At 38.4% G+C, this 16,643-nt stretch overlaps 1 protein-coding gene and 1 long non-coding RNA gene across 2 annotated transcripts; one reads left to right on the forward strand and one right to left on the reverse strand.

The window, feature by feature from the left end:
* Positions 1-4,736: 4,736 nt before the first annotated feature.
* LOC125179361 lies at positions 4,737-7,168 on the reverse strand. The gene is made up of 2 exons (XR_007157239.1): positions 6,898-7,168; positions 4,737-6,211 (listed from the first exon to the last, which is right to left on the reverse strand). It is a non-coding gene; the product is annotated as an uncharacterized LOC125179361 (long non-coding RNA).
* Positions 7,169-9,358: 2,190 nt separating this feature from the next.
* Positions 9,359-16,598, forward strand: LOC108671984 (formimidoyltransferase-cyclodeaminase). The gene is made up of 11 exons (XM_018159591.2): positions 9,359-9,497; positions 11,152-11,335; positions 11,440-11,660; positions 11,986-12,122; positions 12,595-12,757; positions 13,279-13,475; positions 13,942-14,098; positions 14,610-14,771; positions 15,059-15,145; positions 15,406-15,501; positions 15,938-16,598. The coding sequence occupies exons 1-11, from the start codon at positions 9,438-9,440 to the stop codon at positions 16,118-16,120; spliced, it is 1,647 nt and encodes a 548-aa protein (XP_018015080.1). The 5' UTR covers positions 9,359-9,437; the 3' UTR covers positions 16,121-16,598.
* The last annotated feature ends 45 nt before the right edge of the window (positions 16,599-16,643 follow it).

The raw sequence follows: 16,643 nt of genomic DNA on the forward strand, positions 1-16,643 counted from the left end.
CAATTTTACCATATCATAAAGATAGAAAATTGTATTTTTTTTTCTGTTCAATACTAATTGTAATTATCAATGGGCTAACTGGAACTCATGGGCACTAAATTGAGAACATGGTTGTTATATATTCATGAAATTATTTTGAATAATATATGTTTAAAAATTACTTTTTAAAGACAACACTTCTAAAGAATCCAGTGTCTCCAATGTTACAGATGTACAATGAATTTCTCATTTTATTTTCGAATATTAAAAAATTAATTTTTCAATTTTTTAATGTATAAAATTTTGTTTCGAAATTATTTATTCTGTCAGTTGATTCATGCATTGCCTCTGACTTTACACAAGTGTGCAAAATTTCAGATCAATCGGACAGGTAAAAGTATGTCAAATATCAGTTATAAGATTTGTACTTGACAAAATTATTTGTTCAATTTAATTTTTAATACAAAAAAAACATTTTTTAAATCATTTATTTTATCATTTGATTCATGCATTGTCTTCAACTTAACCCAAGTGTGCAATATTTCAGATCAATAAGATAAGTAGAAGTGTGTTAAATTTCGATTACAAGATTTGTAGCAGACAGACAAACAAGAAGTGAAGTTAAAGAGAAGTGTTGCAATAAAAACTGACATTGAACGCGATCGTGTCCATTTGCAGATGTGAATCAATCAACATAAATTTAATTGACGTATTTTCTGCTGAAAAATTTATTTTTTCTAATGTTTTTACGTCGACTTAATCTCATATTTTCAATGGAAAAAATTGACATTTGAGGCAAACCTGTTGTTATTAATCCAGAAAATGATCGCCAGTTTCTGACACCAAAATATACCGTTATGTGTTTCGTATAGCTACCGCAAATCGGTTAAATTTTCCTCGGCCAGGAGCCTATTATTTTGAAAGCTCTCGCCAAAACACAACATCTGCCATCAATTAGTTCCTACTGAACATGTTCGTAACATTTATAAAAGAAATGAAGTTTGCTGACGCCTTAACAACGTTTAAACAGTCTGCCGCGTATATTTGTCAATTTCGCGGTGAAAAAAGTTCAGTATCGTATCGATTCATCGAGTATATAGATTATTTGTTAATAAGATTAACTTTGAAGAATACAAAAACTGTCTGTTTTGCAATGATGCATCAACGAACTTTGATGGCCTAGGTATCCGCACTTGCCATTGTATACATCAACGCACGTTCATGTATCATTTCTAATAATTATATTATCTAAGGGGACGATAGAGCTACTATTGAGTACCGCACCGGGTCTTCTTTGATGGAAAGATGTAGCCTCAATCATGTTTGGTTGTGGCAGTTGGCTCGGCTTCTACTTAGAAACGCTGGTAAAGCTTAGACGCAGCACGTGTTTAAAGTTTCAGTTCGATAAATTTATTCGGGATCTTGAAGTAGAACCTCGAAAGTAGCACTTCAAGTGGCTGCTCTTGTACCTAGAGCTCACGTCATCGGTTACGGTTCAATCATTGTTGATCCTCTTCTTCGAAGTTTGACAATTGGACGGTTATAAATAGCTGCGGTGGTTAGATTAGCAGCATAGCACCGTGGTGAAACTTTTATAGCGAGAGCTACCCGTGGTACTCTCTCACCTTCTTTAAACTATGACGTCACCTGAGTAAACGATGTTATGAGTTCGTATCCACTTGAAACCGTTGAAAGCAGTCCGGCCACCTTTTCCTTATGCATTCCTAAGGTTATGTAGGTCCTATTTTGGTCAAAATCGTATTAATGAAATTTTTGCACTGATGATGGAGTCGGACTCCGATAAGTTTTCACTGCGGACAAAATGATTTTTTTTTGGCGTTTTCTTCGATTTAAATGCTTAGTTCATATGACAAGCTGCAACGAATCCGTCATTTCCTAATCTAAAGTAGAATTGACTTTGCATATAAATTAAAAAACAACCCACACTTTATCTAACTATGACAATTTGGAATGCTGGAATTTATGCAGAATTTTTTACAAATTTTCATAAAACATTGAACGAGTATTAATTAATTGACCAAACCTTCATTACTGCATTTCTCCTAACAATAATTAATGCTCTGTAAGTCCGACTGAGGAAAGTCTAATTCTCAGCTCGGATTTTTTTTTTTTTTTTTTTTGTAGAAGGCCGTAGACTGATTTTCGGATAGATGAAACATAGAATAAATTTTCATCTTAATGCATTACCTAAATATTGATCGAAAAGAGGGCTAACTAGTTTCCACGTTAATTAAAATGATTGGATGTGCTATACTGATGTTTAAAATGTATTCTCAATTCATGTAAAGAAAAGAGCACTTTTTGCCCTCATGTGATGGTGCCCTCATTTTGATGGTGACTTCAAATCTTAATTCCGCACCAAAGGATGGGCAACTCAGACGTCGTCCACCGCATGTAGATTGGGTCTCTATAAACAAAATTGGCGGAGCCTCACATACACGACATACATACGACATTCACCAGATGCAAACGATCAGTCACATGCAGGTTATATCAATCATACAGATTGATACCGTGCCTTTCAGTTACAAGAAAACAATCACTTATTCGCCACATGCGACCGATCACTTGTTCGCCATATGCACACGATTAATTATTCGCCGTCACATACGATTAATTATTCGCCACGGGCAAGCGCCACGTGTGAGCGATCACCTATTCGCCGCATGCCCAAGATTAGTTATTCGCCATACACACGCGATCAATTATTTGCCACGTGCGAGTGATCAGTTATTCGCCACGCGCACATGATTAGTTATTCGCCATTTATATACGATCGACTAATCGCCTCCTGCAAACGATCAATTATTCGTCAACTATTCGCCAATCTATCAACTATTCGCCACATACAAACGTACACGTTTAACGATCATTTATCCGTCACTCAGGAACGACCGCAAAAATGCACCGGGAAAAACTGTTAACCCAGTCTGCTTTTCTTACAAATTTTACTTTGATTACACGGGTCTGAAAAAAATCAGAAAATTGTTTTTATTTCTGAAATGCTGTCTGTTTTTTGCACTGATTCCATTTTGGGTCATGATAACTTCAATCAATGCCTTAAAAGGGCATTAATTTGAAGTGAACTCGCATTTTACATTTAATTAAATGTCTATAGCACCTCACTTCCCACCACAGTATCGATGAATTTCTTTACAATTTTTAACGACGTCAATATTTTAAGCTTTCCGTTTCCATGTTATGCGATTTATAAAGCGTGGAAGTGCACATCCAGCACTAGTATTAGTGGGTATCAAAATTTGTTAGAAACAAGTAAATAGGAAAATAGCGAAATATTTTTAATCATAAAGTGTTAGACAAAAATTTACTATCGACGTGTCAAGTGTTCATGGAATAAAATCACGAATAACCTCACCATTGCCTGCCTATTATTTGTTAGCGTGAAGTTTTTACGGGAAAATTATAGCAGAAGTATAGCCGCTGTTAAAATGCATTTCTTCGAACGACATTGCCAATCATTATTCATTAAAATTGAGTCCCAGCAATCATTAGACGTCGACTCAACGTCATTAAAGACATTACGACGTAATCAACCAGCATGCGACGATGTTACACCGAGTCGATGTTACAGCGTTAGTGGCGCGGTGGAGCGGAGCTACGTAAGTGGAGCGCTCCTCTTGTAAAGAATTTTGTACAGAATAAATATATATACATTGGGGGTTTCAAATTAACGAATTTAGCAAGGCAACATTGATACTGGTGACATTTTACTTGCTATTTTTGGTTTAGAATAGAATAATAAACTGATAAAATATGAGCCATTAAAACCTACGTTTAAAAATTAATTTTTAAAGACAACACTTATAAAAAATCCAGTGTCTCCAATGTAAAACATGTACAATGAATTTCTAATTTCAATTTCGGATATTAAAAAAGTAATTTTCTAATTATTTTAATATATAAAAGAAATGAAATTTTCAAAATTATCTATTCTGTCAATTGATTCATGCATTGTCTCCGACTTTACGCAAGTCTGCAAAATTTCAGATATATTGGACGGCTAGACGTGTGTTAAATATTGTTGATAAGATTTGTAGCAGACAAAATTATTTTTCAGTTTTTTTAATATTGAAACAAAAATTATTTTTAAAATTACTTATTTTGTCATTTGATTCATGCATTGTCTCCAACTTTACGCAAGTGTGCAAAATTTCAGATCGATAGGAAAAGTGAAGTGTGTTAAATTTCGATTATAAGATTTGTAGCAGACATAGACAGTAAGACAGACATGAAGTGAAGTTAACGTTATTTTTTCTTCAATGAATCGTGGTTGGATCTTCTATTTTTCAGAGTCATTAAACGCAAAATTCTTGTTCCCAACACTAAGCAGATGCTAGCTTCGAGTTTATTAGTTTGTCGGTACTAGGTTGCTAGTTTCGTACTCCTCAAGGAAGCATTGCTCTTCGCTGGTAAAATTATGTGAAACCCTGCGTTTGGTAAATCGAACAGGACTGCCTATTGGTACATTCGACAGCTTTTGCTAAGCGTGGAAGGCGCACGGTTAGTACTGTTACTTGAATCCAGGGATAACATGGACTAAAGAAGAAGCTAATTCCTTTCCTAGAAGCATAGGCTCTGTTTTGCGATTATTCTAGGTTTGGGCAAACGCGTAATTAGTCATGATTACATTGAACAAGGTACAATAATTTAGGTTCATACCAACAGTACTATTAACTTTAGCTTATTCACGGGAAAAGGAAATAAAAGAAAGCATATACAATCTTCTTTCATTGTAATTAAATAGCGAATAGGTTGCTATTAGTAAACTTAAAATAATAATAGTGTCAAACTAACCTAAATGCATAAATTGCATTCGCTTAAGTCTTCTTAAAGAATAAGCAAGTCAGTAACAAGGTTACATCAGTTGTTGAAAATGGATACTTCCTATCCCAGCAAATGATTCATGAGAAGGGGTCAACGTATGTAGTAAGATTCTACGACACGAGCCACTGTAATATGAAACCAACAGTTTTGCGTATCTATTACGTCAAAAATTAACCAATAATCTTCTATTGACCATGAACTGGCTATTGGAATGTGTGTAATCACTACGGAACACTGGAGTACGACTAGCAGCAGCTCGACGAACTGTCTTCACTGTTCTTCCGAGTCGCCAAGGTAGCGTTCACCCCCATAGGGTGGAAGTACTTGTCACTTCGGAGTTGTGCAGTGAGCGGAGCAAGTATTGTCGCAAGTTGAAATTTTCTGCCAATATGGGTATTTTTGGTGGAGGAACAAATGGACGAAGGTCAGCGGTTGAATAAATAGGCGATTTATCGAGGTTAATGAAGTCACCTTCGCCCAGATGTACTATATCCCAACGATAGTGCGAAAGTTGTTTTGTAGCGGGTAGCGAGTTTGAAAATACAACTACGGGGCATGGATGAAATCTCTTTATGGATCCGTTATACTTTCCGGATACCATGTATCCATTTTTCACTGCTTCGAGAACGTCGTAGTCGAAGTGTTTTTTCGAGGCTCTACAGCTGTCGAAACATACTCCAGTGGGCGCATCTGACAACAGAGCACAAACGTCTCTTGTGCCTTTCATACCATCCATCAAGTCGTAAGAGTAGAGGATATTCAAATAATTAGCAAACCACGTTTTGCCTGCTTTTCCTACTCCATCGTAAACCCATAGTATCTGTCGCTGTGGTTGGTCGAATAATTTCATGAAGCATTGATATTGCCAGCGGCGAAGTTTTGGTGTGTTTCCAAGCCATGAAAAAAATTTCACGCTGGGTAATGATGGGCGCATTTTTGCCAAGCAGTCCGGCCACCACCGGACCAGCGCTTGCTAATTTAGTCCTCTTTGTCTTCTTGGGCAAAGACGTCAGCGACTCCCAATCTCCGACGGTTTCAAAGTTTCCATTTTTTGTGCAGTGCAAATAGTTGAAATATGGAGGGCTTGATGCGCATTCCCAATGAGCTTCAGGTAGAATTCGCCGAGTGAAAGAAAGTCTGTGCGATCTTATAAATTCGACGTACCCTTGCAAATGTGGTGTTCCAGAATCAGACTTTTCGAATCCCCACACCGCTCTCTTCACCTTGAACTCTGGCGAAGAGAAATGTTCTACGTAATTTAAGAGAGGGTCGTAGTTGTTGTAAGTAAATATCCATCTTGAAGTTTGCCTCGTGATACGAGTCGGATCACCGGTTTGACTGTACATCTCTCCACACGGTCTCCCAGCTGAAATCAGACGGGTAAGTGTTAGAAACAGTTTGTTTCTCCTAAAATGATTTCTTCAACTCTTTCATGACAATTACGAATCTTCCATCTCCTCTGAGCTGATTAAATACGACACGATGTGACCTACTACTGTTCATGGATCATTCGTCTACATATAGTTTTAGGCCGTGAATGATTATTTGGACTTCTACTGTAGTACAATGCGACATGGACTCATGGAGCACTAAATACATATCAAGGGTAGAAATATCGCGTGCAGCCAAGTGCCAACATCGGGCACAAAGGATACAATAAACTGTAGTTTGTGTCGAGACCTACGGTAACTAATAATCCGTTGCACAGATTAAACACAGCTTCGCTCGAGTCCTCGATCACTAATTTTGTAAGCAAATTATTAACTTCGCCTAAATTAATTGCTTGCAGTTATTAAACTAACGTCTTTACTTCGTAACTTTCTTGTTAGATTAGAGTAAGACTGTAAGCAATCCCTGCCTGCGTGTACGCTAGCGTCTGACAACTAAGTTACCCACAACAGTAACTGAAACCTGGTGAAGCACTGACAATTTGTGAAGATTGCAAGAATCACAAGAAGGTTCGTAAACAAGCTGACTTCCAATCATTGGTAATTTCGATTTATTATCTCTCAAGTCATTTTCACACTTCAAGAAACGAAATATGAAACTTACAAGTTTTGACACAGACGAGTTGCCAAACCTTGTTGCTGATGAAGTGGAAGTCACAGATCACAAGTTCCTACGCTTGTTGTTCATGTTTTTATATTTGTTGACAGTGTGTTCCACCAAGTTCAGGCTGTGGTCACTGAGCAGAAGACCAGAAATTTCGGGCCTAAAGTGCAGGTTCAATAAAAAGCGTGCGCGCTTTACCTCGCTGGGAAATTTCTAATCGGATCAAAAAAACAGCTTTTCATCTTCGATGTTTAATTTCTAAAAATTTTAATGATTATTCCTTACGCATAGGAACGCAGTTTTTAACCGTGTCTGTTAATTTTACCACATCATAAAGATAGAAATTTTAATTCTTTTCTCTGTTCAATACTAATTGTAATTATCAATGGGCTAACTGGGATTCAATGGCACTGTTGTGATTCTTGCAATCTTCACAAATCGTCAGTACTTCACCAGGTTTCTGTCGAAGTCGACAATGGAGAAAGGTTTAGGAGTTAATATCGAGAATGAGTTGAAATTTTCTAAGCATATTGAAGGTCAAGTTAATAAAGCCAATAAACGACTTGGACTGACCAGACGCTCTTTCGAGTTCCTAGATGCAGAAGCGATGAAGCACTTAGTTGCTGTCGTGCGCCCGAACCTAGAGTTTGGAAACGTCGAGTGGTCACCGAAACTTGAAAAGGACAAAAATTTAATCGAGATGTTCAAAGACGTGCAACAAAATCGGCAACAGGCCGTGGGCCTATTTCTTCAGTGCCGACACCTCTATTCTATGTGGAACAGCCTCCCTCATAGCATTGTTTACGCTCCGAGTATGGACACCTGCAAGAACAGATTAGACGAAGCTATGCAGATGCATATGTTTAGTCTTAAAATGCCTAGCACCTTACGGACCACAGAATTTAAAAGTAAAGAAAATAGGAGTTATAGAACAGGGAACATACTTGCGCATCCCCTCATTCAGCCGTACGTATTCATGCCGAGCAGTGCAACGTCCCGGTGTCCAATAGTGATTTTAGAGTTTTAGCCTCCACAACCGGTGTTTCTGACCTACGAATTTTAGAATCATTATATATTTTCAAACAGAAACCCAGTTTAAATGCTGAATTCAAACTGGGTTTCTGTTTGAAAATAAATAATGATTCTAAAATTCGTAGGTCAGAAACACCGGTTGTGGAGGCTAAAACTCTAAAATCACTATTGGACAACGGGCACTGCTCGGCATGGTAACATACCCAGAGTGTTTAGGGACACACACTCAAGGCCATGCTGAAAGCACCACCTTTATGACGGTGACTAAGCGCCGTCCACTAGCGACACCGAGACTTTAATACGATGACGGCATGAATACGTACGGCTGAATGAGGGGGATGCGCAAGTATGTTCCCTGTTCTATAACTCCTGCCCCTATGCTCTGCAAGCCTAATATAAAAATTGCGCGATGTCATACCGACATACGCCGATGCACACTGCGCACAACTATATTGATAAACTAGGGATGATCGCATAAGAACAGGGATAGGATCTTCGTACTTGAAAAACGAGCTAATTTTAAAATTGTTCACTAGCAATACAAATTGAAAGTACTCTACAAATTGTAAATAGATAGTACTTTCTCTACATGTTATCTCATTTTTATTTCTGTTATCTTCGATTTTAGTTCTAATGTCCTCAAGTTTAGGTGAATTGTTTGAATGTGAATTTTAGGTTACTAATTGTTTGTACCTGTGTTCTAGGTTTTGAACTGACAATGGAGCTGGACTCCGAAACGTTTTCTCTTATAAGAAATGGTGAACTTTTTGGCTATTTTCTTTACTTTTAAATTCCTGCAGGTGAATTTGCGACTTAAGCAGCCAAGTGATTTTAATACTTACGGACCAGGCATTAAGTCCAGCAGCCATCTCAATCAATCGTCAGTTATGGAAAGATCGGGTTCCAAGTGCCGGATCCCTTGTGAATCAAGTCACGAAAAGTATAAGAATCGGCAACAGGCCATGGGCCTATTTCTTCAGTGCCGACACTTCTATTCTATGAGAACATCAGGTTGTTTTGTATTCGTAAAATTAATTTGAAAAAGAACATGAACTCAATTTAAGAAAATCTTTCATATCCAAAAGTTGTGAAGGAAGTTTCCACATCGAACGTTTTTTTTAACTGAAATCATACAAAATACACGACTCTTGTGCCAAAAAGACCTTAGAATTTACCCAGTCGGTTTGGAACTATCTGCAATTTTTAACAACAATCTGTGAAACTAGAGAACGAAAGATGATCCATTTCCTCCCATCCGTTAGTTAGGTCCACATACATGTCCAGACCAGCCTATGGTAACTATTTTTTAGAAGAAAAATGCTTAATGAAGACGCTAAATGACGACGATAAACGGCGTTGGTTTTGCACAGAAATTGTACGCTTTAAAATCAACATGCTGCACGGCGTGCGCGGTTCTTGCTCATACTCCTCAGTGCTCAGTCTTCTCACTCCTCAGTAATCCTTTGCGCTGCAAGAGATAAGGTTGTCTGTGTAGTATAAGAGGTAAAATGACAGAGAAACAAATTATCGAATGCGTTCCAAACTTTTCAGAAGGAAGAGATCAAGCTGTGAGTATAAGAGATGAATAAAAATTGTCATTTCTTATTTAATTTCAATTTTGCTTGTCGATGCATTGTGGGGATTCAGCGCAAATTTCAGCTATGGAATGAAAACAACGCTTAGGATATTATTTCCAAGCACACTGTAATAATGATAATATTTTTTGATTAAAATCACAGAGAAAGGTGAATTCTCTTTGTTTCTGTTTATTGGTCCATATTTGCGTATTGGTATTGTAGTGTAATGATTTGCGTGAGCTGATTTTTATGTATGTTGGTACGCTAAATTATGAGGCTATATTTGCATTTTAATGCTGTATCTGAACGCACTGAAAAGAACGTTATATTAATAATTTCACAGATCACCGAGTTCTGTCCCGATTCTTTCCTTGCCTCGTGACGGTTATTTTTTTCAATTTTTATTATTAGCATGACGAGGAAATTAGACGAAGCCTCTGAAGAATCGTAACGTAGAATCATGTAGAGCAAATCGTTGCGGATTTACGTTACGATGCATTGCATTGAGATTTGCAAACGCTCATAGCTGTACAAATAAGATCATCTTATCCCCGAGTCGTCATCACTCACTGCTGACCTTGAAAGCTTGCGCACAAGCTATGCCACAAGCTCGGGTGCCACAGCTTGGTGCCATCCTATACGCACCTCGGATTAGATCAATTTTTTTCACCATTAGAAAAAGCATTAGGAAAACAGCAAATTCCTATAGTCATAAGGAGAATTACTCTGCTCTGAACTTAGTATCAACGTTGCTATAAGAATCAAAGTCGAGTAATAAACATTTATTAACTATTTGACGATTCGTCTGGATAAATCTAAATTTGATTAGTTTGTCCATGAAACGTTTCAATTGATTAACATAACTATTTTTGACGTCTTTTTATGATCACTTATACATTTTAGATAGCAGAGCATAAAACTAGCGATTATCTAGAAAGTTACTTTCTCAATATCTTCTGTTCCGAACAGGTTAAAGTATCATTAGGAAATCGCCTTCTGTTGGGTACCTTAAGTTATTGTCTTATCTTGTCTTATCTTACTGATATTCCGCATTTATTTATAAATTTGATCCGACTATTACTAATTTATGATGATTTTCAGGTCTCTCGACAAATTAACGTAAAAGCAGGGAAATTAACGGATTAACCCATTGCTAGCCCTACTATAACTTGTTAATTACCGTACTGCCTCTGTGAAGCCGTATAGGACTCAAATAATTTATATATTAAAGTGATATAATTTTCTCGAATAGTCACATCTTATTTTCTCGTGGAAAGAAAAAACAATTCATATGAATGTGGTCGAACATCTATACATAAATGCGACAATCATACGCCCGGTGCTAGTGCTGGGGCCTCGCAGGGTCGCTCGGACATGCATGCTCGTGTCGATAAGAAACCTGTTCGCGGGGCCCTTGTTTGTACAAGTTCTTTTTATTCAGAATTAATTCCATTAGCGGTGTCTAGCATAGCAGCCCATTGAATGTTAATGTGCGCATGGGCAAGAAATTCCTTCTACGTCAATGCGTAATTAATAGTAATCGCGCATTGTTTTGATCCTCATTTTTTAGGTTATGCGATTTATGTGTGTTACTGTAGTAAGTGGAACAACACAAACATTATCGAAAGGTTGTTTTTCTCTCGAGGTTATCGATGCCATCAGTGAAGCAGTTCGTGGGGTGAGTGGCGTTCGTCTGTTGGACGTTGACCCAGGGCCGTCCACTAACCGTACCGTGTACACCTTCGTCGGCAGTCCCGCGGCCATAGTGGAGGCAGCATTGGCTGCAGCTCGCACGGCGCACCGTTTAATTGATATGACTCGCCACTCTGGTAATCATTTGACTCCTTAACTGGTTTTTGTTTTCTTTTGTTCTATATTTTTTCTAACCTATTTAACCCAGAATTATTCCTATTTTAAATTTGAAATTTTTCAGGCTCACATCCTCGCATGGGTGCTCTAGACGTGTGCCCCTTCATCCCCGTATGCGGGGTGACGGTGGCAGAGTGCGTGAAGGTGGCCAAGGAGTTTGGCAGAAGACTTGCTGGGGAGCTCGACGTGCCCGTCTTCTTGTACGGCGACGCTGCAGACAAGGGTGACCACCGCAAGACCATGCCGCAGATACGGGCAGGGGAGTATGAAAGCCTCGAAAAGAAGGTACTCATTTATTACTATTAAGTACTGTATAGGAGCATTAAGATAATTTATTCCTACCCACGCTATTTAAACTTTTGTAAGTAATAGTTTGTGTGAGCAAGAGTCGGTTCAACAACTTGCAAATAAAATAGTCAATGCTTTTAAGGATAATATTTCTTAGATTAGTCCTTCATTAACAATCGCACATTATAGTGACAAGTCAAACCTCAATATACTTGGGAATATTATCGAGCGAGGATTATAAGCTAAAAATTCTGGTAAAATAGTTATTAGGAATACAATGGCTGCAATTCTCATGACTTGAGTACGTCTTAATTGCGCTCAGCTGCAAGACCCGCAGTGGCAGCCCGACTTCGGCCCCAGCGCGTTCGTGCCCCGCTGGGGGGCGACGGTGACAGGGGTGCGCAAGTTCCTCATCGCGTACAACATCAACCTCATCGCTACGAAGGAGCAAGCCCACCGGTTATAAAATCCAGATTAGAAATACTTCATTTATTTTACTATGTATATTTATTATTATTTTGATCGTTAACAACCGTTATTAACTGATCCAATTTTTATCCTATTGAGATTAATGATGCAAGATACGGCGCTAAATTGGTTTTGAAACAGTCATTTAGACAAATTTTAAGAGATATTAAATTTATTTATCATTTTCTCTGTATTACTCTTGATAAATTTCTCACTCTGCTAAAAACGGATAATAAGTATAATAAACTTACTACAATATACCTCCTTCCACGTTGAATGGAGAAAATTATTTTAAAAAGACTAGTGCAAAAAGATTTAAGAATATTTTGATGAGATGACCGATCATGTTTTCTTACTAGTAATTAGTTGAGCAGGCCTCATTGTCAAAACTATCAATTATATCATAGGACTTATGAATTTTTTTTTACAGTTTCCTGAAACTTCCCTCCCTTCCTTCCTAAAGGATTGCTCTGAACCTGCGCACTCAGGGCCGCGGCAACGGAGAGGTTGGTCGACTGCAGAACTGCCAGGCCATCGGCTGGTACCTGGAGGAGAGAAACATGGCGCAGATCAGCATAAATCTCACAGACTTCGACGTCACTCCCATCCACGTTGCATATGAAGAAGTGAGTTTATCATCATCACAAGCCTGGCAAACATTTTAAATAATTTTTAGTTTTCTTGGGACGTTAAAGCAAAACATCCCTTGTACGATAATAAATGACTTGTGAACCCAAGATGAATGATGAGAAGAGCTAAATGATAGCATTGATGCCGAAACATTATGAATAAAAATTTTCGAATGCTAGGTTTATCAAGGATAATATGTATACCAACATTTAGTTCTCTCTATCAACATCGCCATTGCTTTCAAGAAATGTATTACGCTTAATGTTGCTGCTTGCCGGAAAATTGTATTCTCTAATTCAACTGCGAACTAACGAAAAGTTTTGGAGCTGCACGCATTGCTTTCCTGGAAAGTACAGTACAAAAATTCGATCTTCTGTACGGTTCTTGTGAAAAGATCCAAAAGATCTTGTGTGTACGATTCTTGTCACAAGCATACATATCTCGTATCCTTCAGGAATATGTATCACAATATCACGTTTTCTCCAAGAACTTATCAAAGAGAGGAACCTATTTCTAGGCCCTGAAAGACGCCGCTGCTTTGAACGTGCCCATAACTGGCTCCGAGATCGTTGGGCTCGTGCCCCTGCGTTCACTGCTGCAGGCGGCTGATTACTACATAGACCGTGAGGGCCTCTTCATCCTGGAGGAGGAGCACAAGCTACAACTCGTCATTAACAGGCTGGGCTTGTCCCAGCTGGCACCGTTCGTACCCAAGTATGTGTTCATTATATGCCAGTGACTGCCTCATATGTTGCTGATTTCAATTTAATCAGATGTAATAATGTATGAAGAAAAATGATGACAAGCAGAAAAGTTATTAGTTATAATAACTACAACTATAATTATATACCTTCTACGAGTAATATAACCTAATTATGTATATAACTTAAATAATTATATAACTATAAGAAAATTACAAGATCAAGTTGTAATCATTTTACTTTTCATCTACAAATTCTTTCTCATGCAGGTTGTTACGAATAGGTTCATAGCGTCATTTTGGAAATCTACAGTTAATTTAAATGCTTTGATCATTTTTTTATCCGTATTTAGGTCGTATTTATGAATTTCAGAATCATCGAACGCAGGAATTTTTCCCCTTAGTGATGAAGCAGAGAAAAACATCCAAAATAATGTTCCGAAGGCATAAATTTTTAATACAAGACGACTGAACTCGTAGGGAACGCATCATCGAGTACTGCTTGGCCGAGGGCGACCCGAGCCTGAGGAGCGTGGGGCCGCTAGGGCGTGGCAGCGTCGCTGCGCTCGTGCGGGGCGTCGCCGCGAGGACCGCAGCCCCAGGGGGAGGCTCTGTCGCCGCTGCCGTCGCCGCCCTCGTCAGTCTTGACTTGCTTTAGTCATGTCGGACATTCTGCTGCTCACTGTATCAATTTTTTTATATAAATTAGTAATATTATTTGCGATATCGATCGAAAGTTTCGCAGCCGGATATCATTCGGAAATATCAATGGTAGGTTTGATATTTGATTTTCTGACAACATTAAATTTGCTTTCGCCTTAAAACATTTTTGAGAAGACTGACTGCCTCACATGAAGTATTAATGAATACTTTACTCAAAAACTGATGCGCAATGTGGAACACCGTGTGTGGCTAATGGTTGCATGTGTATATCAAAGATATACGAAGATTCTGAGATATACTGAGGCCGTTATTTTCAATCACCTATTTGTTATTTGTCTATTATCGTTCATTAATGCTATTCATTTTGCATAAACGTTTATCCAGGTATCTCATTTCCTGTAATATTCTAATAAACAGACCATCAATAAATATGTACACACAATGAATGATAAGAGTTTGAACGATATTTCCAATGTTTATGCCAGGGCTCTGCCCTGGGCGCAATGGTTGGTCAACTGACGTACGGGAAGCGTCAGTGGGAAGAGCACGACGCTGCAATGCGCTCAGCCATTGCACCGCTGCACAGAGCTGCGTTCGAACTCCTGCCCGCCATCGACAACGACACAATTGCTTTCTCTAAATACATGGTCAGCAGTCTACAAGACCACTTAATATAAATAACACACAAGGATACAACGAGTAGTTGAGAATTAATAATATTGTTAATTAAATACTCATGAGCCAGTGCCAGAGCTCAAGAACTGCTTGCGAGGAAGAATCTTTATTTCGTTTTCTTTAGGAAACCATTATAAAACTTCATATGAAGCAGAACGTTATTTGAAATAATAATAATGAATATGAGCAAATGTCGACTGGTAGCTGAGAATGTCTGTGTATATTTTGCTTTATTCATTTGACGACGGGGTTCGATCAGAGCGCGAGTCGACAGTCTGCCAGCACTGCTAGCGAGGAAGCTCTGAAGGAGGCCGCGGTGGCGCAAGCTGCCATCGAGACAGTTCTTGTGAGTATAATGATGAATCATTGAGAAGTAACTGCAAAAGATTCATCATATTGTGAAGGTATACTTTTTACTTGAAACACCAATATATCAGTTGTAAGGTTGGTACTTTCTTTTTTAGTGTCTCCATTGATGAAAATTCAAGGTACTCGGACAACGTTACGTGAAATACAATCAGTTATCATCAAAGGCATAGATATCTGTAAATTTTTTTATTAAATGCAGCGAATTCGCTAACAATATTACGATGTCGTCACCTGTAGGTGCCGTTGGGTGTCATGCGGTCCATTGACGCCGTGTGGCCACAGCTCGCTAAGGTGGCTGCACTGGGTAACATTAACTGCAGAAGTGATGTGCAGGTGAGGTATTTCTGTGTGGCCGTTAAAACACTCAAAGACTGATATCTTGAGTGTTTCGACGTCGCTAAATTAATTTAGGACTTAGTATGACATTAATGAATGAATGTGATCGAAAACAAATGTGCACTGTATGTTGATTCAAATGAACAAGTTTAACCGTCAATTTTAAATTCTCGCATGGCTTTATTTAACAATTATATGTTTAAATAATTTACAGACAAAAAGTTTGTTCTATAAAAGAATTTCAAATTGCTATTGCATTCTTATTAATGTTTTTAGCGCATTTTCTCATTTAAAGAAAAAGTGCACTATTGTGCTCGCCATGTCCGTCTGTCCGTCCGTCCGTGACCTCAAGTTTTTGTCGACGAGAAAATGCGCTCTCTGTCACTCACTGCTGTGAGTACTGAGTTATATTTTTTAATTTTTGACTTGACAGGTCGGGGCACGTTGTTTGGAAACTGGCGCCTGGGGGGCGTTCTACAACGTCTCAATCAACTTGGATAACGTCATAGACGAAAGTCAACGTCTCTTGTTCAGTTCTGAAGCTGAAACTCTGCTGAAGAAAGCGCAAGATGGTTGCAGACACGTTCTCAGCATCGTTGAAAACAGAATTGCATAATTTTTTAGTGTGTGGGATTTGGGCTCCGTTGCAACGAGTCAAATCTAGTGTCACGGCCTAAAATATGGTTCATTTATTTTCCATGGCAACAGTGAAAAATTTTCCTAACAAGAAGGAATGAAATATAAAATATCTAAATTTTTATTATATGACATATCACCTATTCGTGTCTTTTTCTTATTCGAGAGATTCGTGTACTCTCGCCGGACTCCTCATTTATGTAGTCGCAACGCATTTGAATTTATAATTCCAAAAGTGGCCGAATAAATACAGGTCTGGTCGCTCAGGTGTCAATCAAAAATTGAGACATGGGACAGGCTATTTTAAGGAGCCATACGTTTATTCTTCTGATTAAGTTGATAACAAACAATAAATTGAGAATAACCAATTAATCACACAGTCGAACCCGTTGAGCGGTAGTAATGGACTCAATCGACAATTCTACGGACCCGCCTGCGAACTCGCCAGCGGACTCGCGCAACTGTTACACTCATAATTCCTTCAATACTTAACGGATCTGTAT

Source organism: Hyalella azteca, unplaced genomic scaffold, assembly GCF_000764305.2.
Source record: "Hyalella azteca isolate HAZT.00-mixed unplaced genomic scaffold, Hazt_2.0.2 contig16900, whole genome shotgun sequence".
NCBI classification, from domain to species: Eukaryota; Metazoa; Arthropoda; class Malacostraca; order Amphipoda; family Hyalellidae; genus Hyalella; species Hyalella azteca.

What these genes read in the sequence shown, in the direction of transcription:
- LOC108671984 (XM_018159591.2), top strand. Translation starts at nt 9,438, where the DNA reads ATGACAGAGAAACAAATTATCGAATGCGTTCCAAACTTTTCAGAAGGA. An exon ending in ACGAAGGAGCAAGCCCACCG is followed by an intron (nt 12,123 to 12,594) that starts GTTATAAAATCC and finishes TCCTTCCTAAAG; the next exon opens with GATTGCTCTGAACCTGCGCA. An exon ending in TCCACGTTGCATATGAAGAA is followed by an intron (nt 12,758 to 13,278) that starts GTGAGTTTATCA and finishes ACCTATTTCTAG; the next exon opens with GCCCTGAAAGACGCCGCTGC.